Source organism: Eptesicus fuscus, chromosome 3 (assembly GCF_027574615.1).
Source record: "Eptesicus fuscus isolate TK198812 chromosome 3, DD_ASM_mEF_20220401, whole genome shotgun sequence".
NCBI classification, from domain to species: Eukaryota; Metazoa; Chordata; class Mammalia; order Chiroptera; family Vespertilionidae; genus Eptesicus; species Eptesicus fuscus.
Window position 1 is genome coordinate 42,488,870 of NC_072475.1, and position 27,252 is coordinate 42,516,121.

The 27,252-nt window shown below is 44.4% G+C and overlaps 1 protein-coding gene across 3 annotated transcripts; it reads right to left on the minus strand.

Annotated features, from left to right (window-relative positions):
• Window positions 1-856: 856 nt before the first annotated feature.
• LOC129148565 (ATP-binding cassette sub-family C member 5-like) lies at window positions 857-26,108 on the minus strand. 3 transcript variants are annotated; one of them, XM_054713791.1, is made up of 6 exons: window positions 26,040-26,108; window positions 23,223-23,398; window positions 6,261-6,418; window positions 5,915-6,070; window positions 5,090-5,237; window positions 857-1,182 (listed from the first exon to the last, which is right to left on the minus strand). In XM_054713791.1, exons 2-6 carry the CDS (start codon window positions 23,343-23,345, stop codon window positions 1,117-1,119), a joined length of 651 nt encoding a protein of 216 aa, XP_054569766.1. In that variant the 5' UTR covers window positions 23,346-23,398; window positions 26,040-26,108; the 3' UTR covers window positions 857-1,116. The 3 variants fall into 3 exon arrangements, with proteins under 3 accessions (XP_054569766.1, XP_054569767.1, XP_054569768.1); XM_054713792.1 differs by lacking the exon at window positions 857-1,182 and adding an exon at window positions 3,862-5,012; XM_054713793.1 differs by lacking the exons at window positions 857-1,182; window positions 5,090-5,237 and adding an exon at window positions 5,250-5,691.
• Between the last annotated feature and the right edge of the window lie 1,144 nt (window positions 26,109-27,252).

Consider the following 27,252-nt stretch of genomic DNA (forward strand, 5'->3'; position numbering starts at 1 on the left):
GCGCACGATTTCTGTCAGGAGGAGGCCCAGGACTAATAGCAAGCTGTACGTGAGGTTAGAATCTGTGCCCTGGGCGTACTCCAAGAGGTGTTTCACTATGAAGGCCTACAGGGAGAAACACACACCACTGTCAGCACCTGCACAGCACCCACACACCACGCCACAGCTTTATGTTAAGTTAGAGGAGGCAGCTCCATTGTTCAGTGGCCAGCGTATAAGCAGGGAAATACCTCCTTGGAGGACCAAACATCACTGACGCCCTGCCTGCAGTAAGTTCCTCAGGGCGTCTTGCAGGAGTGAGTTCTAACTTCCTTAAGGACACCACCACAACTGTTACTCTTTCTAATGTAACATAAACCTGTCCATGAGCTGAAATTAATTCTAAACACACAGTCATTAAAAAGTATATATTTGACCTTATTCCAGCAGCTCCACACATTGATACATTTCTTTAAATGAAAATAAGACCTTCGTGGGGGGGGGGGGGGCGGGATCATTTCAAATGTGCTTATTTGATAAAAACGAACAGGGTACCTACAGTTGGACTGGGGAAGAGTGAGAAGTGCATTTGCAAAACATTCCTGAAAATAAACATCCGCAGTTTAATAGCGCAGAAGGGAGCAAACGGAGCAGACTTTCACAAATCCAAAGACCCTCCCGCGGGGTCCTCCCCACTCCCCGCTCCCTCCCGAAAACAGAAACATGTTACCTCAGGTGGCACATGTCTACCACCACCTGCAGTGAGGAAGGCAACCAGCCCCCAAGGACCACCAAGTGGTCCAGCTCTGAGGTCCTGCAACGCTGGAGCACACACTCACACAAGGCACATTCAGCAACAGGATGAAATACCAGGAAGTGGGAGGTAATGTACTTTTATTGAAAAAGGAAAAAAAAAGTACCATCTTCAAAGAGCATCTCACAGACACTGTACAACAGGAGGAGCACTGCGGTAATATACATGGGAGCATACAGAGTCGAGGTATACAAAGCTAGCCATCTAACAGGTCATCTGGCCGCTGGCCGTTGTGTTAGCCACACACGGTGGGAACACAGAATAGAACCATTATCTGTTTCCAGAGTCCGCATTAGTACATCAAGCTGACAGCACTTAATCGGTCAGTGCTCCTGATGCTGCAGGGAGTCTGCAATGGAGTAGATGCTCCAGGAATCAAGACCTTGCTGCTAAGGAAAGAGAATTAAAACAAAACAAAGCCCCAACCTCCCCAAAGAGGTAACTCTACTTAAATCACTGACACTATTGGTTCGCTAGGCTGAGGAATGACTTCTGCTCAGGACAGAATACAAAGATCTAGGCCTCAAGGAAAAACGGGTGGCATCCTTCAGTCTTTTCAAATCCTTGCAGCTAAAATTGATCTTGCCCAAAATGAAACAAAACAAAGCCACAACAAAAGAAAGCCAAACCAATCCCCTACCCAGAAGGACGGGGGAAAAAAACGAACAAGAAACCCAGCCACCCACCTACCCCAGATCCTCCCAGCGACGGGGGCTCTAGCTGGAAACCAGCTCTGAATGACAGACAAAAATGGAGGCCAGGCACAACGGTCCTGAGAAGCTAACGCTGACCCCAGAACCCAGACTCTCTCTGGGTTAATTGGCATTTCTCATTTTTCCTGAGAGGAAAATAATACCAGATGTCCACTAGATCCTAAGAGATCCCCACCAATCAGATTTATGTCAAGTCTCAGTAAATAACCTGATTTAATAAGTAGGAGATTTCAGATTGCAAGAACTATCGTATTCCACCTTTCCCCGCCCTCATTTTTAGGTTTATATCCATTGTGTGGGTCACCACTGCATACAGCTTGGTCTGTTGGTTTACTAGAGAGAAGACTGGCTTCTTTTCCAGTATGTAATCCAAAATGTGGAACCGAGTCGCTGAGTGGCACGGTCAGAACCCCATTTTCCTCACGTGAAGCAACTCAGCAACATGGCGATGCAGTAAAGCATTTTCTCATACACCTCGGCACCTGAAGGAACAGTCTCCAAAGGAAGGCGTGAAAAGACAGCAGGTTATAGTTTGGGGTTCTTTCTTTCCCATACCTTTTGGGTGCCATTTTTCAGCATCGGTAATAGCGTAACTACCTCCCACAGGGGAGGAGCCGGGGAAGGTAAAAGACATGATGAATGCTTACACTATGCCAAGCTTTCAAAGAAGGAGGGGAGGAGAGGAAACAGCAGAGCAGATTAAAGCATTTCCAACAACACGGTTTTTAAAAACCAGTTACATTTCAAACCATTTTGTATGGGATAAAGAAAAAAAAAGTTTTTCATGGCAAATCCAACCAAAATTATGTTTAAAAAAGTTACAAATGTATCATGTAAATTTAAACAAATTGGGAGAAAATGTGAGACTGTCAGCAGAGCTGTCTGGCTGTGGAAAACATTCCCAGTGAATAAACATTACCTTACCTGAACTCTTTTTTTTTTTATTAAATATATTTTATTGATTTTTTACAAAGAGGAAGAGAGAGGGATAGATAGTTAGAAACATCGATGAGAGAGAAACATCGATCAGCTGCCTCTTGCACACCCCCTACTGGGGATGTGCCCGCAACCAAGGTACATGCCCTTGACCGGAATCGAACCTGGGACCCTTGAGTCCTCAGGCCGACGCTCTATCCACTGAGCCAAACCGGTTTCGGCCTTACCTGAACTCTTGGCGAGAGATTCTGCCCAGCTTGACTCTCTCATTCTGACCGCAGAATACAGCCAATCCTGAAAATTCTAAAGAACAGCTTCTCACTGGTTCCACTACAGAGAGACTCCCCCCAAATCCAGATTCTGACAGCACCAAGCAAGCTGCAGCTGGAGAGAGGTCGGAAGGGTGGAAAACTTACCTCTCTAGAGGCTTTTCACTGTCCTTTCCCCAAAAGGCCCTTGAGCTGAGTTAGCATTCACCAAGAGATAGCTCTGCAGGAGGTAGCCTTCTCTTGCAGATCTACAGGAAGGATGCTAATTCTTTGCACACGCATCATAGGTCAGGCCTGGTCTTTTAAGCTCTTAGTTCAAGGCGGCCACACAAATCAGCTTTGTAAATTCAGCCATTTGGCCCCTCATCTTAGGTGGGGGCCATATCCTTATAGATTCTGGTATTCCACTAACGTTACGGCAACCCTTGGACACACCCTGCACAGAGTGCTGGTCCATGGGCATCACTGAATACTTGGATCACCTTGATCACAGATGTCCAGCCCTGGCTGGCCAGCAGTTTAAAACCAAAATGCAATAACTTGATTGTGTTTCACCTGCTTTGCATATGGCCAGCAAGGGTCAGTGAGGCCCGAGGGGAGATGAGAAATATGCCGTATTTGGGGAGCGGGTTCTTATGTAGATTTCTGTAAGAACAGACTAAGCCAGTTGGAAAGTTGTGCCATATTAGCAAATGTGCAAAAATCTAAAACAGATGTTCCTCAAAAGGATTTAAGCGTGGTTGGAACTAATCTCAAAGCCAGCCTGTTTCTTCAATTTCCAATTGAAAAGAAAGTTATTAGAATTGGAGCTCAAAAAAAAAAAAAAAAGAAGTAGTATGCATTGTTTACAATTTTAAATCTCAGAGAGACTGTGGACGGGATCATTGCTTTCTCAACTGTTCTAGGACGAATCCCATGAACTAATACAGGCCTTACGGTGCTCTTCCCCAAGGGTAGAGAAGGAAAAGCATGCTGCTTTTTACCTATGTAAGGAAGACTCTCCCAGCTTTCCCTGGCACCTAGGAGAATTTACTAAAGATTAGTGTTTCAGTGAGCTGTGCTTTCAAAGAGAGATGAAGGAATACTCAGATGCTCAAGGGAGTGACTGTAGGCCCCCAAACTGAACATGCATAGGTAATTTTTTTCCCAAGTAAAAAGTGAAAATCCCCACCATCCATGGAATAATAGTTTTTTGGTGAGAGGAGCCAAACAAGTTCTCGCATTGGCCAAATGTAATCAATAAAGCCTGTACAGCGTGCTACCCAGTTGAAAGAATTCTATGAAGGATCAGAGCAGCCACCAGCCCTGTAGTGAAACAATGACAGAAGCTCTTCTTGGGGGAAGATGGCCCTACGAAAACGTTTGCCATTCTGGTCAATAACGTAATATTCAGTTATACAGTCCCTCTTACTTAAAACTTACACAAAAATGTGTTAGATGGTCAATAAACGGAGAAACCCAATACCAGAAAAGGAGTGTTTTTGCTTCAGAAAAGAGGTCAAAACTTTTTTTTTAAAGGCATCAAACATTTTTTTTAAAAAAAGCAGAAAAACTGTAAATTAGCTTTACCTAATCACCATGCATCTTAGGCACATACTTACCCAACCCATGAACCTCCAGCTTACCCACACATGGGAAATGCACAGTACAGGAGCACTACTGCTCCAATGCCTCAAGGCAAATATGTGGAGAATGGATTTAATCAAAGGCTCAAGTGTAAGGCAGCACAGCAGGTGTAAGAAACAGGTGTCCAGAAGACAGGTGAACGTTACTCTTACCTACTCTGCTTCAGTACACACTAGGAGAAAACCACAGTTGCCACCCCAACATTTGCCACACAGTTTACAATACAGACCAAACTGAGAATGGACTCCAGGTTACACTCTAAAAACCTCAACAGTCCTCTAGTTTCTTCAGGACTCATTTGCTACAGAACCATCAAACCTGTGACAACTCTGCCTCCAGGTGTTTGGTGTGTCACCGGCACCAGCTCAACAGCCTATGCCACACCAGGCTGCTCTCGCCCACACACAGCACTGAGAGACACACCTTCCCAAACCAAGACTGTCATTTCATGTCCACACACAGCAAAGGAGCACAGTCCTGTGCAGAGCCAGACTCATTCAGTTTCCCCTCCGCCCCAGGACAGCACGCCAGTTCCGTTTCTTATCTGGCAACGCGGCCCCCACATCCTTCCGGCTGCTGACAAGCCTTCTTCTCACTCCAAAATCAATTGTTCCCTTTCCTTCGACCTGGAGGCATCTCTAAGGCTGCTAACTAGCCCAAAGGTGAGCACAACCCCTGCAACAGAACAAGAGCGTTAGAGCTGGCCAAGGCCGGGCCCCTGGACACTGTCGGAAAGGATGGTTAGAACTTACTGGTCCACTGAAGCTAGCCAGCTGCATGATCATCAGGCACACGATGGAGAGGATGACCCTGGTGCGGCAGAAGATCCACACAACCCTTCGGAGGGAGGCAGCTTCTGGCCCAACTTCATTCAGCTCTTCTTGCCAGAGTCTCTCTAGTCTTAACAAGGGCACATGTCCTCCGTTACACATCTCCCCAGGGAACATACACACCCTAGCTTCCCTCCTGCCATCACTTTTTGTCTCCAGGCTTTGACACCACTCACAAGAGTCTTTCCTTTCCAAATTATGTACCTAGCCTTCACCTTCTGAAAAAAAAAATACCCTTCCCGAGTGTCTACATATTTACCCCGCACAGGGAGCCTCTCAGGATACAGAAAACACAGATGAGAACAAAAGTCTTTCCTTCCACCCAGAAAGATTATCCCTGCATAGCTTTTGTTTGTGGATAAGGACTTCCTTTCTCAAGGACCCCTAACCCTTTCTGAAGGATCCTGTGGTAAGATGTAGAGTTGTAAACTAGATTTTAATCATGACAATCAGCTACCATAAAAATGTATTCTGTCACAAGGCAGCAACATAATCTCCCTGTAGACTCAGGAAGAGAAGCGGGGCTGAGAGAGAGAGAGAAAGCCTGTGGTTAAAACAGGATTAAAGGTCAAATAGGAGATAAAGCAGAAGAGCAAAGAGAAAGTCATCCCAGCTACCCTCCCTCCACCCACTAGCCCCGATCTTAAAAGGACAGAGCTGAGGACTTCACACTGCTGGACCCACACCCCTAGCTCAGGCCCTACGCATCCAGTATGTGGGACACCGGGGTGGACCAGCAACGCCTACCTTCTGCAGTTCACATCAGAAGAGTCGTACTTGGACAAAGCCCACACGTTCTCCATGGAGAGCTCTCCCTTCTTGTAGGCCAGGCAGGCCAGGGGAGAAAGCCAGGAATAAGTCATAAAGGAGAAGAGCCCAGCATTGTCCACTGGGTGCTGGTGTCTAAGGAGAGAAAACCCAAAGCACAAAACTGTCAACACACACTGAGAGGCCAGCCGGCACTTAAAATACGCTGTTTAGTAACACAGAGTTCCGGACTAAAAACGGGGCTCCCCGAGTGGTCTAATCTTCGCCCGCATTTTCAGCACTGCTTTTGGTGCTTCACGGAGAAGTCACCAGGAGAACCTCTTACTTGGAAGTGGTCCGAATGGGCTTCAGAACATTTAAGCCATGATGGTACTTCCCCTTGGGATGTTCCTCATCCAGGATTCTGAGCTGAGAACGCGGGCAGACATCCAGGGAAAGGCCCTCAGCTCGGGCTGCGGTCTCCAAGGCATCTTGACATTCCAACTGTTTGAGCAGACAGGGAGAGAAGGCATCAGAGCATCAGAACATAACAGATCAAACTGCAAGCCAGATTCATCTCGACTGAGACATTCCAAAGGTCAGTGGGTTAAACATCTTGTATGGTATGTAACTGTTTAGGAGCATTAAAAACCAGATACCTAAAACTTCTAAACTAATAGACTTCATTTTATTTTTCTGAGCACTTTTAGGTTCAGAAACATTGAGCAGAAAGTACAGAGTTCCCATGTACCGTGTCATCTGCCCTCTCTCCTTCCCATCCATTTCCCATTGGGAATATCTTGCATTAGTGTGGCTCATGTGCTACCTATGAGCCAATACTGACACAAGTACTCTGAACGGAAGCCCACAGTTCACATTAGAATTCACTCTTTGTGTTGTACGTTCTAAAATTTATATGTTTGTCACCAAAATGCTTTATCTTTCATTTCCCAATATGGGCTGAGAGACAATTACTTCACTAATAACAGCAAATCCTTTGCCCATTTTCTATGACAAAAAATTAAGGATCACCCCCAATTAGGCAGCCCCGTCACGCAGGAAGAAGATGTACACACGCCTCCTGTCCTTCCCTCTTATTAGCAACGGGGAGAGCAGAACAGGGTTTTCGCCCTGGCTGCACAGCTAAAGAGCTCCATACCCAAATTTCTGCAGCATGAAGCCGAGGGTCTCATGAGGTGAAATACAAAGTTATACATATTTGCTATAAAACTTATAAATACCAATTAATCAGATGAACAGAAATGCATGAAATTTAATGTCTGGCTGTGTCAGAAGAGGGTGGGCCAAGAATCTATCCCCATTTTCTCTAAAAGGAACAAAAGCGCATGCCTTCCTGTTCCAGAATCAGAGCATTTTTCCTCAAGAGAGGATTCTAAGTACATCATCCTTTTCTCACATCACCACAAATATTTCCCCAAATCGAGAGTTAAGAGCTGCAGCACCTAACACACTGCGCTTTACACAAAATATTGTTACACTCCCAACTCCTTTCCACACAGAACAGATGCCAAATATTAGCTGAACTGAAAGAGCCGAATTCATGCATAGGGATCATAGGCGTGGGCGCCTCAATGGATTGTTCCTCAAATACAATAGCTTCAATTCACAGGCGAGGTGCTGCTGCTTAGTATCAGGAAACTACACAGCCCAGGCAAAAGGGAAGCACATTTTTTCCTTTGTCAAAGGCAAGGCAGATCAATCTCAAGAGAGTAACAACACAATGACAAATGAGTCAACACTAAGAAAAGAATGAGGGAAACCAAGATGGCGGCATAGGTTAAACACCCAACCTACAGCCTAGCACAGCAATTTCAAAAATACAACTAAAAGTCAAAACGGACATCATCCAGAACCACAAGAAAGCTGGCTGACTGAAATGCCCACAACTAGAAGGAAAAAGAAAACCACAAGGAAAATCAGAGGAGCTGTAAAAGCCTGAGGTATGGAGACACGGGCGGAGACACGAGCACGCGCGCGTGCAGGGAGGACGGAGCCGGAGAGGACGGGGCGGCTGACTGCCTGGCCTGCATTCTCTAGTGGGAAGGAGATAAAAGCTCCAGATTGCGCTGAACCCCAGTTCTGGGCGAGACCCTGGGGAGCCAGGCTCATACTGGGGGAATGTGGGCGGTAAGGCGGAGACACAGAGGAGCGGCGAAAAGCAGAGCTCCGGAGGCGCGCACGTGAATGTGCACAGAGGACGGACTGTTGCCTGTGCCGCTGAATTGCCCTAGCGGGAAGGAGACAAAAGCTCCGGACCGTGCTAAACCCCAGTTCCAACTGCATTGAGCCCCAGTTCCAACTGCATTGAGCCCCAGTTCCTGGCGAGACCCTGGGAAGCCAGGCTCATACTGGGGGAATCTGGGCTGTAAGGCGGAAACGCAGAGGAGCGGCGAAAGGCAGAGCACTGGAGGCGTGCACGGGAATGCGCGCAGAGGATGGTCTGTTGACTGTGCCGCTGAATTGCCCTGGTGTGAAGGAGACAAAAGCGCCAGACTGCGCTGAGCCCCAGTTCCAACTACACTGAAACCCAGTTCCGGGTGAGAATCTGGGAATCCAGATTCATTGGGGGAGAGACTAGCCTGTTTGGCAGCGGGCGAAACTCCAGGGCGCTTTTCTCTCAGAGGTGTTTGCAGGGAGTACAGAGGGACACTGAGACCCAGGAACCTCATAGGGCGGGGCTGACGGGAAGCCAAGGCTGTAGGCTCCACCCTGAAACTCTGCCCCATCCAAGCTGAGCACAAAGGCTTTTATAATTTTGCAAGTCTAGTTGAATAAGGCTGTCTCCCAGCGTAGACACAGCTGATCCTCACAGCCAATTGGACTGGAGGGCAAATCCTCCCAGTGTACCAACAGCAATCAAGGCTTGACAACACCAAGACTTTGCACTCAGCCCACAAAGGGGGGTACCAAGAGCGACCACCTAGGGAGATTGGGGAAGCTGAGCTACCGCTCCTATAGGTCACTGACAAAAGTACAAAAGTAAAATAAAGACTACTAATAGCCATAAAAACAAACAAAAACCCCATGAACAAAAAACTGAACAAACTTAACAACAATGAAATCCTCTTATTGCATAAGTTTGTTTCTTTGACTCTATATAACAATGCCATGCTCTGCCATCCCCTGGGTAGTAAGTCACTTCCTGTATTGGAGAATGCCAAATTCAAAAGCTCAGTGGTTGGGTGTCGACCTATGAACCCCTTTGATTCCCAGTCAGGGCACATGCCTGGGTTGTGGGCTTGATCCCCTGTGTAGGGCATGCAAGAGGCAGCCAATCAATGATCCTCTCTCATCATTGATGCTCCTCTCCTTTTCTCTCTCTCTCTCTCTCTCTCTCTCTCTCTCTCTCTCTCTCTCTCTCTCCCCCCCCCCCTTTCTCTCCCTCTCTCTTCCTCCCTCTCTCTTCCTCTCTAAAATTCAATTAAAAAAAAATATTTTCTAAAAAGTGCTTAGCCTAGAGATCCAAGATGGCGGCAGAGTAAGGTGGAAGTAACACTCACCTCCCCCCAGGTCCAAACTGGAATCACAGCTAAAATATAGAACAACCAACCTCAATAACCAAGTGAAGACTGAATATAAGTCTTATAACCAAGAATTTACAAAAGAAACCACATGGAGACTGGGAGGAAGGCTGAGAGGGAGAAAGGGCTGGCCCCACCCCCACATGTGGCAGCTAAGAATCCAGAGGGATATCTCAGCTGCAAAGGTCCCTGTGAGGAGCATGGGATCTCAAGTCCATGCCGGGCTCCCCAGACTAGAGTACCAGAGCCAGAAAGAAGCCCACAAACATCTGGCTGTGAAAATCAGCAAGGATTCTCAGGGAGAGACGAGTCTGCTCGAAACCCAGGTGCCCTCTTTAAGGGCCAATGCACAAAATCTCCTTTGCGGCCACTCACCCTGGGCTCCAGCAGAGGGAGGATGGATTGGAGTGGACTGGAGTTCTGTGAGGACAGATTGGGTTGTGTGGCTCCAGGGAAAGAGCTGAAGGGGCAGCTGCCAGGGCCCCTATGCTAAGTTTCTCCCCCACACACGCCATCTTACCTGAGTTGAGCACTCCCCTCCATATGGCATCAGCCCATACTCCCAACTTCCTGTCACCACCCTGCTGAGCTCACCCCCTGCGAAGGAGTCAGCTTCCTGGGTCCATAGTGTAGACTTTCTTGGAGGGCTCTTGAGGGTGAATTCAGAGGTGTCAGAGACTGAGTTGTATACAGGCTCTGGGCAGGAGCCATCCCTCCCTCTGCAAGCACCTGACCCAGTGCAGCCCCCACATGGGAGATCCACCAGCCCCACTTTCCCAAATCCTAGTGGCCCCTACAGAGCAATCAGCTGGCTGTGGCCAGCTTGGGCCCTTGGTACAGACTCTCTTGAAGATCTCTCCAGGAGGGAGAGACTGAGGTGTGTGGCTCTGAGGTGGGGCCATTTTCTCTTGCACACTCGACTGGTGCTACTGTTTCTATGCAGAGCTCTCCCTTCACAAGGCCAAATCTTGGGTGGTTTGGGCCTGATGAACTCTGCTGACTCCCTTAGACCCTACCCCACCACAAGGGCAACTTCCTTGTTTATAGCCAGATCTCATGACTATCATGTATCTGTAAAGGTAAACTGCTTCCTCGAAGATGACAATTAATTTATAACAAACTAGCATGGCATTTACTATGTGCCAGGCATTGTTTTCATTGCTTTACAGATACTAACTCACTTAATCCTCGTAACAACCCTATGAGGCAGGTACTATTATTACCCCCATCGTACAGCTGAGGACACTGAGGCACACATGTTAAATAACAGCAGGGATCTGAATCCAGGCTCCACAGCTGAGGCTCCTAATCATTACATTATGTGCCTTTAAAAGAAAAAGATAAGCAAACAAATCATGACTGTACACAATGACCTCATATGCACCCTTCTGGACAGCCCTCCTCTCTTCCCCGGGGTGAGTATCAGATGAAAGTGAACTATGACTCTCTATCTCTGACTCTCCTAACTAATCTCATTATAAGCAAATGGTAGTTTCCAGAGTCAAAGTCACAGGTACATGATTGGAACACTAGGATGTAAATGAACTATTTTTACTTAATTACAACAATGTACTTCTGATTGTTTTTAAGCCAAAGATGAGCAGAAGCTAAAAGATAGATACATTATAGACTGGAATTTAAACATAAAATAGAAGCAAGCAAAGCATAAAACATTAGCAACTGTACAGATGTCCTCCCATGCTTGTAACTATTTGGTTAGATGCCTAATTTCTCTTCCTTTCTAGGCTTCCTAAAAAAGCTTACCTGGCCAAGCATGCCAGGAAAAAAAAGGATGCCTGTTTAAAGGTAAAAATAAATTTATCCTACCACATTAACATTTTGTAAAGTGAGTTATCAAAATTCTAAGGTTGAATGAATTAAAATAGAAATGAACCAAAGGAAAAGACTTAATTTATTCAAACTATACTATAGGAAGACATAAATAACGTGACAGGGTAGAGAAACGTGAGTCAGAGACTATTTTGGGGACCAATAAATAGTGATTGGAGATGAATTAATTGATATCCAGGTTTCTTACGTACATTAACCCATTTGGAATTAACCCCAAAAAGTTATATAAAAATGATAAAATAAATAGGACAGACAAAATTAAATGGCATATTTAATACAGATATGGAAGGGAGATCGCCTCCATTTTCCCCCAAAGCCAGAAACGATTAAAGGTAAGATGGATGAGTTTAAATATGAAGAGGAAAACTTTTTGTATAATGAAATTAACATTAAGGGAAAGGGGAATAAAGCTAAAGAAGTGACCAGGTTATATAATATATTTTGAACAGCTAGCTTTTCTGAAAAAGACATGATTTTATAGTCCATCACTCAATGAGTACTTGTTGAGGGGCTAAGGACCAGGCCCTGTTCTAGGTGCTGGGGATGCAGGAGTAAACAAACAGACCCGCACCTCAAAATCACCACCTTAATGCTGGGTACATTCTAGTATTTCTAAAAGGTCAAAATCCAGAATAACCTTCTAAATTGGTTCTCTCAAACTCTAAATTCAATGTCACCAACCAAGAAATATAAGTTAAATTTAAAAATAAAATTACATATACCTTAATAAAAATAGATATAAAATCTAATACATGAAGGAGAAAGACAAACATAAAATCATCTGAACACTGCACCAATTATATACATACTAGAGGCCTGGTGCACGAAATTAGTGCACAGTGTGTGTGTGGGGGGTGTCTCTCAGCCTGGCCTGCACCCTCTCGCAATCCGGGATAGCTGGCTTCTAACCGCTCACCTGCCTGCATGCCTGATCACCCCTAACTGCTCGTCTGCCTGCCTGATCGCTCCTAACCACTCTGCCTGCCTAACTGATCTCCCCTAACTGCTTCTGCCTCAGCCCCCGCTGCTGTGGCTTCATCCAGAATGATGTCTGGAAGGTCATTTGGCTGTCCGGTCTAATTAGCATACGTGCCCACCTGGTGAGGGAAACAAGGAACATTTGATCCATGAGCAAATAAATGGCCATGCTTGCGCAAGAGACTTTCCCTGCTGTGTGCACTCACACCATCCCCGCGGCTTCGATCATTAGTGCACCCACCACACTGCGGGGCACCACTTGTCTGGTTTTTCCCATCTCATTTTCTCAGGCTGCCAGAGTGGAATGTCTGCTGACAGGGTAACCATGGGGTTCCCCCTGCATGGAGGCCTCCGTGACAAGATAGCAGGGGCCAGAAATCATTCTCCAGGCGGAACAACGCCTGCCTGACAGCAGGACAACAGCAGGGTGGCCTTCCTAAACCTGGAGACTGAGGATTCACCCAAGTTCTTACGAATGCAGAGATAGCAGGCAGTGACTGGCAACACCGAGGCGCCTCGCATCTTCCCGGGGGATTGAAGGCCGCAATACTCCTGCCTGGCACACCCCACAAAGAAAGCAGTCCCTGGAGCATGATCAGAACGGACAGGCCTCAGATCCTACAGGATATTCTCCCTCCCCTCTCCTTAATCACAAGGTCTTAACACAAACACAGAACGGGCAGCCTCTTCTTATCAAGCTTTCTGGGCCAAGTCAAAGCTTTTCTGTACTGCCCCAGTCCCATAGCTGCCTTTATGACAAACCTCTTGGGAGACATCTTTTTAAGGGGAACTGTTGTACAATTTTAGATACAGGTTTCAAGAGACTCAAAATATTAAAAACTAAATTAAAAGGAAATTAAAATTTTATTTTAAGTTAAAAAAGACAGTGTCCTCCCAAGGACTGCTGACATCAGGCTTTCCCATCGTCCCTACCCCCAAGTTAAAGAAACTACCAAGGACATTTCCTCTCCCAATCCTCAAAACATCCTTGAGTATATACATGATCCGGACCATCTCAAGCTCTTCCCTAAAGAACTTCCAAATAGTGGCCACTTCAATCAAGAGGGACAGCAAAATTCTCCAGCTTAGCAGCTATGAATTAACCCATGCATCTCATCGGTAACTACCTGTTCACTCCTTATGCTATAGTGCCTCGTGCTGAGGACCAGCTGTTAATGCCAGTGAATATAACTGCACAACATCACCATAGTAAAACAGGTGTTTTCCCACAGTTCATAATCTGGTATTACTCTGTAATCAGCAGAAATTTGAGGGCTTTTAGTTGTTTTATTTTTATTTTTATTTTTTAAATGTATTTTATTGATTTTTTACAGAGAGGAAGGGAGAGGGATAGAGAGCTAGAAACATCGATGAGAGAGAAACATCGACCAGCTGCCTCCTGCACACCCCTTACTGGGGATGTGCCTGCAACCAAGGTACATGTCCTTGACCGGAATCGAACCTGGGACCTTTCAGTCCGCAGGCCATCGCTCTATCCACTGAGCCAAACCGGCTTCGGCTAGTTGTTTTATAAATACGCTAACTTCCAAGGAACTTATTCAAAGTTCCTATTACACTGGTGTGTGAGATTAACTTTGTTATTACAATGATAAGGTTTCAAAAGATTACACTGAACCTGAGTCACAGGGGAAAAATCCTTACAGGGAACACTTGGAGCCCCATTGGTTGAGAGGAAGAGACTTTATCCCAAGGGATCTAGGGCAGAGGTTCTCGGTGCTGGCTTCACAACAGAATAACCAGGGGAGCTTTAAAGCAACACTGAAGCCCGACTCCAACCCAGAGACTGGTTTAATTGGTCTGGGGTAGGGTCCTGCATCGGTATTTTTTCAAACGACTTTAATATGCAGTCTGGGCTGAGAACCACAGATTTAGATAGATGAATACTGGTCTTTTGCATTTGACAAAAATCCCTTAAGTCTAGGCTTTGGCTTAAAAAAATAAATTTATAAATAAAACTTTCTTCAGGGCCATGTGTATGCTCATGTTAAATGCTTAGTATAAGACATCAGTGGTTCCATCCTGTGACCCCGGGACTGCAGAGCAGGCTGGAACTGCTGACAATGGTGAGAAGCAAACACAAAGGTGAAGATTTGAGCAGTTTGGCTATTCTTCCACTTAGTTTTCTTAGTCATGAAAACTAAGTGATTGCTAAACACCATGTCTGCTTTGGTAAACAGAAGTTTTCATCTGATATAACACAGTTAGGTTGATTCTTTGAACAGCTAATTTAAAAAATAATCTTATAATTTAAACATATATAACATCTACTTATCTAAATAGGCTAACTCCCTAAAAGGGGGGTGGAAAACAAAGGGAGAAAAAAGCTTAATTTTGCTAATTAGTGAGCTTCAGTGTGGCAAATTAACATTAGTCTGCAGATTTTTTGGTGTTTTTTTTTGTTAATCCTCACCCAAGGATATTTTTCCTTTGACTTTTAGAGAGAGTGGAAAGGAGAGGGAGAGAGAGAGAGAAACATCAATGTGAGAGAGAGACATTGATTGGTTGCCTCCTGCATGCATGACCAGGGCCGGGGAACCTGCGACCAAGGTACATGTGGTGACCGGAATCGAACCCAGGACCCTTCAGTCCACAGGCCAACCCTCTATCTACTGAGCCAAACCGGCTAGGGCTGCAATTCTTTTTTAATTGATTTTTAGAGAGGGAGGAGGGAAGAAAGAAAGAGACATTGATCAGTTGCCTCTCCCTGCTATCAGGGATGAAACCAACACCTAGGTATGTGCCCTGACCGGAAATCGAACCTGAGACCTTCCAGTGCTCGGCATAACGCTCCAACTGAGCCACACCGGCCAGGGCATACATTAGTCTGTAATTTTTATATTAACAGATTCAACGGTTGCAAAACCTTCTGCAGGCTGGTTTCCTGTTCTGGCATTGACCTTTTATTTTTGATTAAGAGAGAGGGAATGAATGCTGAGGCATTAAAGAAAAATTCGCAGAAGGCTACCTAAAAGCAGAACCAAGATTTCATTGAAAAAGTTTTCATTAACCATTTGTAACTTCCAAGTTATCTATCTTAACAAAATAAAGACCGAGGTATTTAAAACTGCTTAAGAAATAGGAAGCTTGAGCATCTACCCATGTACCAGAAGGTCAAGGTTCAATTCCCGGTCAGGTTACATGCTGGGTTGTGGGCTCAATCCCCAGTGAGGGGAGTATGCAGGAGGCAGGCGATCAATGATTCTTCTTTTTTTAAAAAAAAAAAAAGTACTTTTATTGATTACAGAGAGGAAGGGAGAGGGAGAGAGAGATAGAAACATCAATGACAAGAGAGAATCATTAATCAACCACTTCCTGCATGCCCACACTGGGGATCAAGCCCACAACCTGGGCACTTGTCCTGACCAGGAACCATGACCTCCTGGTTCACAGGTCAATGCTCAACCACTGAGCAACACCGGCCGGGCCCGATCAATGATTCTCATCATTAATGTTTCTATCCCCTCCTTCCTCTCCCTTCCTGTCTCTTGAAACAAAACATATTTAAAAACAAAACAAAACAAAAAAGAAACAGGAAGCTAGTTCTAATACTTTTCTTCCTTTTTAACAGAAGCTCCTTTAACTGCTCACGCCAACAGGCTATATTTATTCCCCTTAGGCAGCATTTCCTAGCAAAGCAGCAGCAGCCCTGCTGCAGATGGCGTAAAAGAGCTCATGATCAAGGCCACCTCAGGAGACCCATGCGCTGCAGGTTCAGTCACCATCCAGCAAAGCCACCTGGGCGCTGCACCAATAGCAGCACTGTTGTCATCTCTACCAGAGAGCTCTGGCCTGCTATTGGAGACCAACACCTGGCACCAGGCCCGATACCCGAATCATACACACTGAGCTCTATGAAGCTTTATGGATGTAGAGGGTGAGAGGGGGCCGCAGAGAGCACGTGTGCTTACTCATCCTCTCACTGGTTGTTGAGAAAATGTGCTGAGTCACTGAGTACCAATCAAGAGTAAAATAATGCAGAGACTGCAAATATTAATCTCCTTCACCCTGCCCTCCTCCTTCCTAACAGCAAGAAGACTCAGGTGATATTCTTAACTCTGAAAACACTAGGGCATGGACAAATCCACACACCCTTCGTCCTTTAAGAAAAGCTTTCAGAGTCAAACTCTCAAAAATGTAAGGCACTAGACAAAACTACTTCATAACAATAACTGCCTCTGGGTAGAGGGGGTAAGGGTGATTTCTAGGATATAACTTCAAAATATTTCAACTCACTAATTATGAAAACTCCCACCAAGGTTAAAGGGTCAGCCCAACACAAAACTAAAGGAAATACTAGATGAAGGTCACTGGGCTTTGGGAATACTTGCTTTCTCATCTTCCTAGAGGCAGAAGAGTCTAACATGGTAGAAAGAAAATTCCACCAATGGAACACTTTTGAGCAAAGGGAAAAAAAGAGAGCAGTCATAAGGGCACATGAACTTGGGTTGACTTCTGCTTGTTTTCCATTCTTCCTCCTTTTCTAGGTTGGACATGTTAATGAAAAACTAGCATGAGGCTGGCATTATTTCAATAAACGTTAAGATTTAACTCATTAGTCATTAAGTCACCCTGAACTCTGGTCTGGGAGCAGTAAGAAAACAACTATATAATAAAAAGGTTTATAAAGCATTAAATAGCTTTGTCTTGCTTTTGCTTAAATTTTATTTTATTTTATTTTAGGTTAAATTTTAACTTAAAGTAACTAAAATCCAAATTCCCTGGCCTATTACTGAAGAACATCTGAAACTCACCAACCTATCCCTCTACATCTATGACTTCACACTTTATGCTCAAAGCCAACAGGGTCCTAGTTGGCCCTGTCCACAACTTTCTTCTGCCAGGCATGCTCTTCCTTTCTCCAAATTCTACCCATTCCTCAAATCTCCAGTCAAATGTTACCTCCTCCTGAAGTCTTCCCTGACCTCAAAGACTGAAACACTCTCTTCTTCATATTAATATCCGTAGCATCTAAATTTCAGTCATCTATGTACATGCTTCTGAGTTTAAGCTTCTAGTGGAGGACAGGCAAGCCCAGCATCAATTTATCTTTACCTGCATCAGACCACTTCATTCCGTGCTGTGCATGTATCTTGGAGAGTGCTCAAATGTTCATTGAATTAAGAAAACAAATATCACATCTTAAAATAAACAAATAAACAAACCAGGGCTCATGGAGTTATATGATCTACATATGCATATATATGAGTGCAATCGTAGAAAAGAAGCTATGCCTGAACCATGCCTCAGACACAGAAACAGTGTTAAGGAGTGGTCTAGACATAAATCTTCACGTTTATTGAAATAATGCCAGCCTCATGCCAACCAACGTTAGTACTTAGGCCCAAAGAACTAACAGCAACAGAAGGCGCCCCTGTTAGCACTTCAGGATTAAAGCATGTCTGCTAAGCATGGAATTGTGTGTGGCCACAGCATTAACTTAATAGTCCTAAACAAAAGTAGGTGTTAGTCACCCTGTCTTTAGGGTGACTAACATTATTTTTACCATTAATTTATCATTATCTCTAAGTAGATGTGATACAAATATTTGAAGACGTGACTGATTAGAGCAATTTTCCCCAAGAACATTTCAAAGGAAAGATTTGGCCATAATATTAAGAAATGGGCAAACTGTGCACTCTGCAACTTGGCTTACAGAGTAAAAAAAAAAAAATCACCGGCCTGTTTAAAATCAGAATCTGTTCCTTGGCGCTTTGCTTCTGACTTCTGTTTAACACAGTTTCAGGTCAACTGGGCCTATCAAAGGCTAATGGTGGTGAGTAAAACCTTGTTTTTCAATTAAGAGCCACAGATTGTATTCTGATCTTTTGTTCCTTGGAGTAGTTTTTTTCTTTCTGAGGGACAGTAACTATACCTGGCAACTGGAACGTCTGGTCCCATATTTTATATTAACAACTAATAGAGAAATGATGGTTATGATTATATGACATGAAATTTTAATCTCTTATCCAATTACCAGCTTACATTTTAAAAAACGATATGTTTTACATAGCCATTCTGCTTCCCAACTACTTAAAGTATCCATTTTTTATATCATCTCTGCACCAAAAATCTTTTGTCATCCTTTTGGTTCCATCTATCAGCAAACTGTGAACATAGCAGACAAATTCAAGATCTATAAATCTTGAGAAATTCTGGTTTTTGACAGGTTAAATGCAAGAGCATTCTAGGTGGCATGTAAACTTGTGAAAGCATTTGATATGTATTCACTTTAGTGTGTATAAAAATATTGGTTGCATAAACCTTTGATTTGATTGCTTAGGTCAAGGCTAAGCAAAAAGAAAAAAAAAACAACTAACGAAAAATATTTTAAGTAATTAAAGTTCAGAGGGTACAAGGATATGATAAAAACTAAAAAACAAACAAACAAAAAAACCCACAGGATTCAAATTTCAAAGTTTTAGAAAGATAAAAGGATAATAAAAATGAAATTCATAGACTCCTGAAATTTTATAAAAGTGATACTAGCCTTCCTGTTTCTTTAACATGTTAAGCGCCCAGCCTGTTTTGTCTTCCAGACGGAAAGTATAGTGTCAGTCGGTCACCGACTGATGTGTTAAGGTAAGGCTCAATCACATGAAGTAAACTTGTCTGATGCCTAACTTTGATTTTGGGGACAAAAGGTACAACAGTGACTCTATTTCCAGTTCTCCACTTACAAAGAAAAAGCTTACTGCTGCCACCGCACATCCCAATGTCAATTCTTCTCTACCCAATTGGGAGAGACCCTGACCCCAGAAATTTCACAGGACCACACCCCAGTTTCCCAGGTTCGACCTCTTCCTGCTCAACAAGCCATATTTGGACAAGCCTTCACACTCCCAAGGCTTAATCTACATCAGGGGTGGGGAACATCACCAAATATTTGACCAAATATAGCAGGCTAATTTTTTTAAAAATATATTTTATTGATTTTTTACAGAGAGGAAGAGAGAGGGATAGAGAGTTAGAAACATCGATCAGCTGCCTCTTGCACACCCCCTACTGGGGATGTGCCCGCAACCAAGGTACATGCCCTTGACCGGAATCGAACCTGGGACCTTTCAGTCCGCAGGCCGACGCTCTATCCACTGAGTCAAACCGGTTTCGGCTAGCAGGCTAATTTTTAAAAAATATTTTTATTCATTTCAGAAAGGAAAGGAGAGAGAGATAGAAACATCAATGATTAGAGAGAATCATTGATTGGCCGCCTCCCACATGCCCCCTGCTGGGGGTTGAGCCTGCAACCTGGGTATGTGCTCTGACCAGAATCAAACCATGACTCCCTGGTTCATAGGTCGATGCTCAATCACTGAGCTACACTGTCTGGGCAGCAGGTTAATTTTTAAGTTGATAGTTTTATACGGCCAGCAAATGTTACAAATATCCAAATGGCGCTTGGCAGAGAAAAGGTTCCCCACCCCTGATCTACATGGATGCACTAATGACTCTAAGTTTGTTTCCTGTTCTCCTCTTGCCCTGCTCTATGTATCTACTGATCATTTTACCTGGATGCACTTCAAATTCAACATGCTTAAAAGCAAACTCATTCTTACCAGCAAACCTAGGCACCCCAATGTGTCCCTCCCCTTCCAGAGATGCCCCTAAATTTCTCTCACCTCCTCCACCTCATTATTACGCTGAAGACAGACCCAGGGCCTCTCTCACGTGGGCTAGCACAAGAGCCTCCCGACTGCTCTCTGTGTTTTCTCTCTCTCCTTGTGCAGGTATTTTTTCCTTAACTGCCTCAAAACTAATCTTCCTAAGACAAAATCAAGTCTTAAAAATCCCTTATCAGCTCAACCTCATTAGTCATTAGGTCACACATATTAAGACTACAGTGAGATAGCAGACATACCTATCCGAATGGCTAAAATAAAGATTATTGAGGGGGATCAGCTGGAAGAAGGTAAACGGGATAAATGGTGACAGAAAGAGACTAGACTTTGGATGGAGGGTATACAATGCAATGTGCAAATGATGTATTGTAGAATTGTGCTTATATAATTTTATTAACCAACGTAACCCATGTAAATGCAATTAAAAAAAATAAAGATAATGATAACACCAAATATTGGCAGGAATGCAGAGAAACTGGATGCATACACTATTGGTGGGAATGTAAAATTGTACAGCTACTATGAAAAAGGGTATTGATGTTTCTTATGAAACTAAGCATGTACTTATCATATGACCCAGCAATCGCATTCCTGGGCATTCCAGAGAAATGAAGCTTATCCACACAAAATCCTACATACAAATATTCAAAGCAGCTGTATTTGTAATAGTAAAAAATTAGAAGTAATTCTAATGTCCTTCAACAGGTAAATGGTTAAACAAACTATGGTTTATCTATAACATGGAATTCTGCTCACAATTAAAAGGGAAGAAATATTGAAACACAACAAATTAGATGGATGTCAAGGGACAAACGCTGAATGAAAAAAAGCCAATCTCTAAGATTCCATACTATAGATTCCATTTATATACATCTAGAGGCCCAGTGCATGATTTAATCATTCACATGTAGGCTGTCTGTCCTCTGGTCGGGACCCGGTGTGGCCGGCAGCTCCTAAGTCCCTGGGCCCCTAGGGCGAGGCGGGGCGGGGCGTGGTCCTCCTGCGGCAGGAGCCCAAGCAGGGGTCTTGCCTTCGCCTCCCGCCCAGGAAGGCTGGGGCCGCCGCCGCCTCCTCTGCCTTCACCGCCGCCTCCTCTGCCTTCGTGGAAACCCGCGTCCTCTGCGGACACCGGGACACCACCACCCCCTCCTGCGGCCCAACTGCCGCCAGACTCCTCCCCCGGGGAGCCGCGCGGCCTCCAAACCTCCAAACGCCCGGCTCGCTGCCCCAGAGGCCAACGCGAGCTCAGCGTCCTGCCGGCCCAATCACCACCCCAGCCTCCCCGAGTCCAGCCCTCTGTGTCTCCCGCTGGCCCAATCGTGGGCGTAGCGGAGTGATGGTAATTTACATACTACCTTTTTATTATGTAGGATACTTAAAATGACAAATAGAGATGGAGAACAGAATCATGGTTGCCAGAGCTTAGGGCAGAGGGTAGGGAGATGGCTGTGGTTATAAAAGGGTAGCATGGGATGGAGGTGTTTTGTATCTTGACTGTGGTAGAGGTTCATACAAATCTATACATGTGAAAAAACTGCACAGAATACACACACATAAACGAATGAATGTAAAATTGGTGAAGTCTTAATCGGGTGGATGGACTGTATTAATGTCAATCAATCTCCTATTGTGATATTCTACTATAGTTACTCAAGAAGTTACCATTGGGGGAAGCTGGATAAAGTGCATAAGGATCTATCTATATTATTTTTAACAACAGCACGTGGCTCTACAGTTATCTCAAAATAGAAAGTTAAAAGATGAAAAAACCCTCCTCAATAACAACTAATAGTTCCCCAATACCCCCAGTAAAGCATGGCATGCAGAATTTCCCTTACACATCCTACAATCGAGACAACTAGTTCTAAGAGCTAACATCTACTGAGCACAGGCTATGTGGCAGGCACCATTCTAAGCATTTTTATGTATTATCTCATTTAATCTTCAATAATCCCACAAGTTCAGTTCTACCATCAATGCTATTTTAAGAAACTTTTTAAAAAGATTTTTAAAAACTGATTTTTAGAGAGAGAGCGAAACATCAATCAGCACACCCCTTACCAGGGATCAAGCCCACAACTCAGGCATGTGCCCTGACCGGGAATCGAACTGGCAACCTTTCCATATATAGGGCGAAGCCCAATCAACTGAGCCACACTGGCCAGGGCCTGTGAATGCTATTTTATTCATAAACCACTAAGGCACTGATGATATACTGGCAAGTAGCTTGACAGCATCACCAACTAATCATCTTTCAAAGCCCTGCTCCAATGTTACCTTTGTGACTTCTTCTAGATTAAAGTGCTATACTAACAGTGTCAAAAACTCAGAAGATGTTAATAAATGTTTAATTAACAAGGTCTAGACAAAGGACACAAAGAAGTTATAAAGCTGACACTTTAAGGATTTGACACTGATTACACTGAATCTCTGCTTCTCCAAAGTTAAGTTTGAATGGGAAAGTATTGTAGAGATTATAGTGGGGACAGAAAACACCCATTAGTGAGAAAATGTTAATAAGACAGCCAAAGAGGGACAGCTAATGTTAGGCTGATGAAACTCCAGTGTCAGCTGCAAAGCCCACATCTTTCTCAAGTTTTCACAAAACATATACATGAACACAAATACATGACTTCTTAAACCCAGACATCCCCACGTCTCCTTTTCGTGACTTTTGCAAGTCACGAAAAGGCATGATCTCTTTTCTTAGAAAAAAGACATTTTCTCCTGTTTAAGATGTATATTCATTACTTCCTTTAGGAGAAACTAGATTACATGTTTTTACTTGAAAAGCTTACTGATTATCCTACAACAATCTAGAATTGTCCCAAGTACTGTCTAAATTCTGAATGAGTCTCTCCAACGGAGTCACTTTAAACACAGACAACAGAAGCAGAGGGGAAGAAAATAACTTTAAGCCCATGAATGAAGCTTAATGGTCCAGAATTCCTCTGCTCAGGTCCCCCTCCCCTCCCATAAGTTGTCTTCCCTTAAGCAAAGCCTTTGCAGAAGGCACCAAAGGTGAGCAGAAGTGGCAGAGAGAAGGCAAAGGGAGAAATAGGTGGAAGGCTGAGAGCCAACCTCTCCTCTTTCATAAGTAACCATAACTTCTTTTTTTTTTTAATGAGTTTATCTGTGCCAAACTGACATGCCAGGGAACAAGATCTCAAATGCTCCCCATAAATTCTTAACAGTGATCTAAAGCCAATAAAATAAAAGAAACTCTGCATTACATGAAAAAAAGGTGTGGCCTAGTATAACAAGCAGCTAAGACAAGGAACTCAGAAAGGAAATACTGACCAGCCCAGCTCTCTTGCATTTGGAGTCCTCTTCGTCCTGTCTGGAAGCACTGGTTCTCTCGCCCACATTTCTGTAACCAGGACTAGGGATGATACACTCTTTTCCTACGTCGATGTCCTTCATCTTCTCTGATTGGAGATGCCAGGGCTCAGACTCCTGGTTTCACTTGAGAATTTCTGAAATTAAAAATTCACCAAGAACAGATATTTCCTAAATTGTGCTTTATAATATGCAAAAATGCCTTAAAATAGGAAAAAGGGCATAAGCACTGAGATTTTCTACCCCTATATCTATAAAAAATATTTAAAAGCTTTTTCAAGTACCACTCATATTTTCAAGAAGAAAAAAAAAATCAATGTAATAGGATCAAGAATGATCTCCTCCCACTGCTAAGGAAAACAAAAAAGATAAGAAAAACAGACACACTGGTAAAGAGACACCCAACTTCTTCCCCTAGGTTCAAACCCAAGTATTTTTAGGTCTTTAAAAAAAAAAAAAAAGACTTTCTGGAAACAATTTAAGTTTGTTCTAAGGATTATAAACTTCACAATTTAAAAATGGATATTATTCCTCCTACTTTTACTAAATGAAAACTTACAAAACACTTATTCTACCAATGATCTAATCCATCTTTGCATTTTTATAATTAGATAGTGAAGAAGCTGATATTACTTTAAAGTACCATGGAGTTACATAGCTAACATACAAAAACAATATTATGCCTTCACTTTAAAAACAAATTCCCCTTGGGATATGAAAGTGTTCTAAAATTAGATAGCAGTGATGCACAATTCTGTGACTATACTAACAAAACACTTTAAGAGGCTGAATTTCCATGCATGGTTTAAAAATAATAGTACATTTCAACAAAGCTATTATTCAAAAACAATAACCAAGACAAACTTCCCACCCTGCCCTATGAAGGCTTACCTAGTATGACCTGAAACTGTTCTAATTCTAATCAATATCCTGTATCAACTTTTGTTACTTTTGAAAAAATAAAACACATACACACCTCTCTGAAACATTTCCCCCACTCTATGATGGTTCAAACCTTCCCAGATACAAGCTGAGAAAACCCCATTCAGACCAGCCTCATTAGAAATTAAAGAAGTGCAGCCATGTTGCCTTTTAAATTCCATAAACTCTTGCTAGCAATCACTGCAACTTCAAAGTACTACTCTGCAGACCAAATTCTGACAGCTACAATTCCTTTTTTAAGGTATCAGAAAAAAGGAGAACACTTACTAATCCTCTAAATACGAAGGACGGAATTTCCTCCACAGATCAGTGCTTCCAGCACAAAGAAAGCTTGACTTCTTGCCTTTCAGAAGTCTGATTCAAGTACTCTGAGTTGATACTACTTAGTTCCTTATCTTAAAAAAATAAAATAAAGTCACCTTGTCCAATGACTAATTGCATGATAAGCAATCACGTCACTGAGACCTCATTAAGCCTAAACTATAAACAGACCTGGCACCTGCCAGTGTCTGGATGCAGAGAGTAGTAATCCTCCTTGTTACAAGGGTCACAAAAGTCCATCCTTCCACTCCAGTGGTTCCGGAGCCTAGCTAATTTATGGAAGCTGAAAAGATTAGTCATACTTTGGAAAAAGGCAGGAGGAGGGGAGGGAGGAGGCCAAAGGAACTCATTTATATGATCAAATGCCGTGTCAAGAACACGAAGATCACCTCAGCTGTAGAAGCACTCACAATAACCAAAGTTTCTTTCAATCACTTTATTTAAATTTATTCTACATATGAAGGAGGTGGGGCGCAGTTTCCCATCACCTCTAACACTCTTGCTTTTGCACTAAGACTCTCCTTCCAGTGATACAAGTGTACAATGAAACAGATGACCCTGCTGGGGGGTGGGGCTTGCACAGGATTAAGAACTTCAATGAGCCAGACTGGTGTTCCCAAATTGCCTTCATAACTTAGGTTTCCAACATCTCAGGAAATCTGGTTCCAGGTGCTGAAACTGCATGAGAGAACCCGACCTGAGGCTACAAGGATTCCTATTCACCACCCTCTTCCAACCCACTTGTTGTGTTCCCAACCTTCTGCACCTTTCACTTACGCTGGACCCCAGTATGACCTACCCATCTCCTCCATCAAAACCTGAAACTTTGCCAACCATTGCCGTGCCTCCTGCCTCCCCACGTCTGTGCAGAAACCAACGGGGCCCTGTCTAATAAATACAAAGCATCATGCAGCTCTGTGTGGTGGGAGTGGAAAGGGCACTGATGAAATCAAGAGATCTGGGTTCCATCCTGGGCTCTGCCCAGGGTTTGCTGTGCGTGCTTAAGTCACGAACCTCATTTGCCCATTTGCAAAAACAAACAACACGAGAGGGTGGCTTCTCAGGTCGCTGGCAGCTCAGGGTGTCCCAGGCCGTCCGCCCCACAACTTGAGGATGGGGCCTTCTCTCTGGCCAGCTTCGTCGGGGATGCCCTGGACCCGAGGGCGTTCCCAGGTCCACTAGGGGCCTGGCGAGCCGATAGCGACCCACACCCACGGGCTGCGGGCGCAGCAACCCCTGGTGGCCGCAGCCGGGAATGTAAGCCAGCACTCGACCGCTCATCCCACCCTACATGCCTTCCCAGGCCGGTTCCTCACCACGTGCCCCGAGGGGTCGCGTCCCAAGGAGGGGGCGGCGGGAGACCTGAGGAAGGCCAGGCCCCGTTTCTCAGGTGTCTGGCTTCTCCCGAACTGCCCGTCTCCGGATCACAGCCCGCCGGCCCCAGAGGAAACACAGGGGAGTGAGCCAACTGACAACCCAGGGAGAAGGAAGGGGGCGGCGGCGGCCTCTACTTACCTGTGCCCCAGGTCCCAGACCGCCGCGCCGACCACTCGACCCTGCTCCCGAGCTCCAATTCCGGGACAAAACAACCCTTTATATGGGCATTGGCCGCCAGACTGCGCAGGCGTGCTGCACAAAGAATTCCCCAAGACTGACGGGAATTGTAGTCCCTCTTCCAAGGAGCCCGGGGCTGGGCACGCGGCGAAGGACTCTATTTCCCAGAAGCCCTGCAGTCGCCCGGGGGGAGGTGCAGGGTGCTTTTCAACCCCGCTCCTAGCTCTGCACCATCCCCCCGCCAGCTCTCCCGCGACCCCGTCTGCAGTCCTCTCTGAAGCCGCTGCCCTCACGGGCGGCGGGGAGGGTGGACCGGAGCCTGTGTGGTACGGCAGCCCAGTGTCTGTAGGCAGGTGATCCCGACCGTGTGGGGTCGTGTATGTGGAAGGGCAGAGCAGGACAAGACAAAATGTACTGTACCCTCCATTCTGTGTAACTATGTATATGACTCCTTTTTCTTAGAAAATTGCAAGAATGTAATAGTTGCATAAACCTGCCAATAGGAATGTGGAGAAGTAGACTCAGTCCAAATTAGGCAATCTCTGTAACCCCTGTCACTTCCCTAAGCCCACCCAATGACCAACCCTTTATAACCTATTGCTCTCCCGGGGCTCTCTCTCTCTTTGGTCTCACTGCTATGCCAGAAAGAGGCCAGGAGCCAAACCTGGGTTTGAATAAAGACTCTGCTTTTGCATCGGAGAAAAGGCTCCCTGGTGGTTGATTATTGGGATTCCCGAACTCTGGGCATAACATTTGGGGGCTCGCCCGGGACCCCAATACTAAGGTGACCAGATTTTAACATTGGTAAAGCAGGACACCGTTGACGGGGGTGGGGGGTGGGGGTGGGGGTGGGGGTGGGGAGTTTCTTGATTAAAAATTTGGTCTATATGGAGCAACAAAAATTTTCATAGAACGCAAAAATAGTATTGTAATATATTTTTTAAAATTTCAACAAGTACAATTTACAAATATAATAAATAAAAAAATTATGTATAGTATTATTTTATTCTTTGGCATATTTCTCATTTGAGTGAATTTTTTTTAGTAGATTGCTGTCATTGTTTAAAAGGTCATGAATTTGCCCGTAACGTAAGTCGTAAGTGTCACTTTCAAGGCCGGCGCTAGACTTTTTGCCGCCACCATAAAATATAAATAATACGAGTACTGTCTGCTA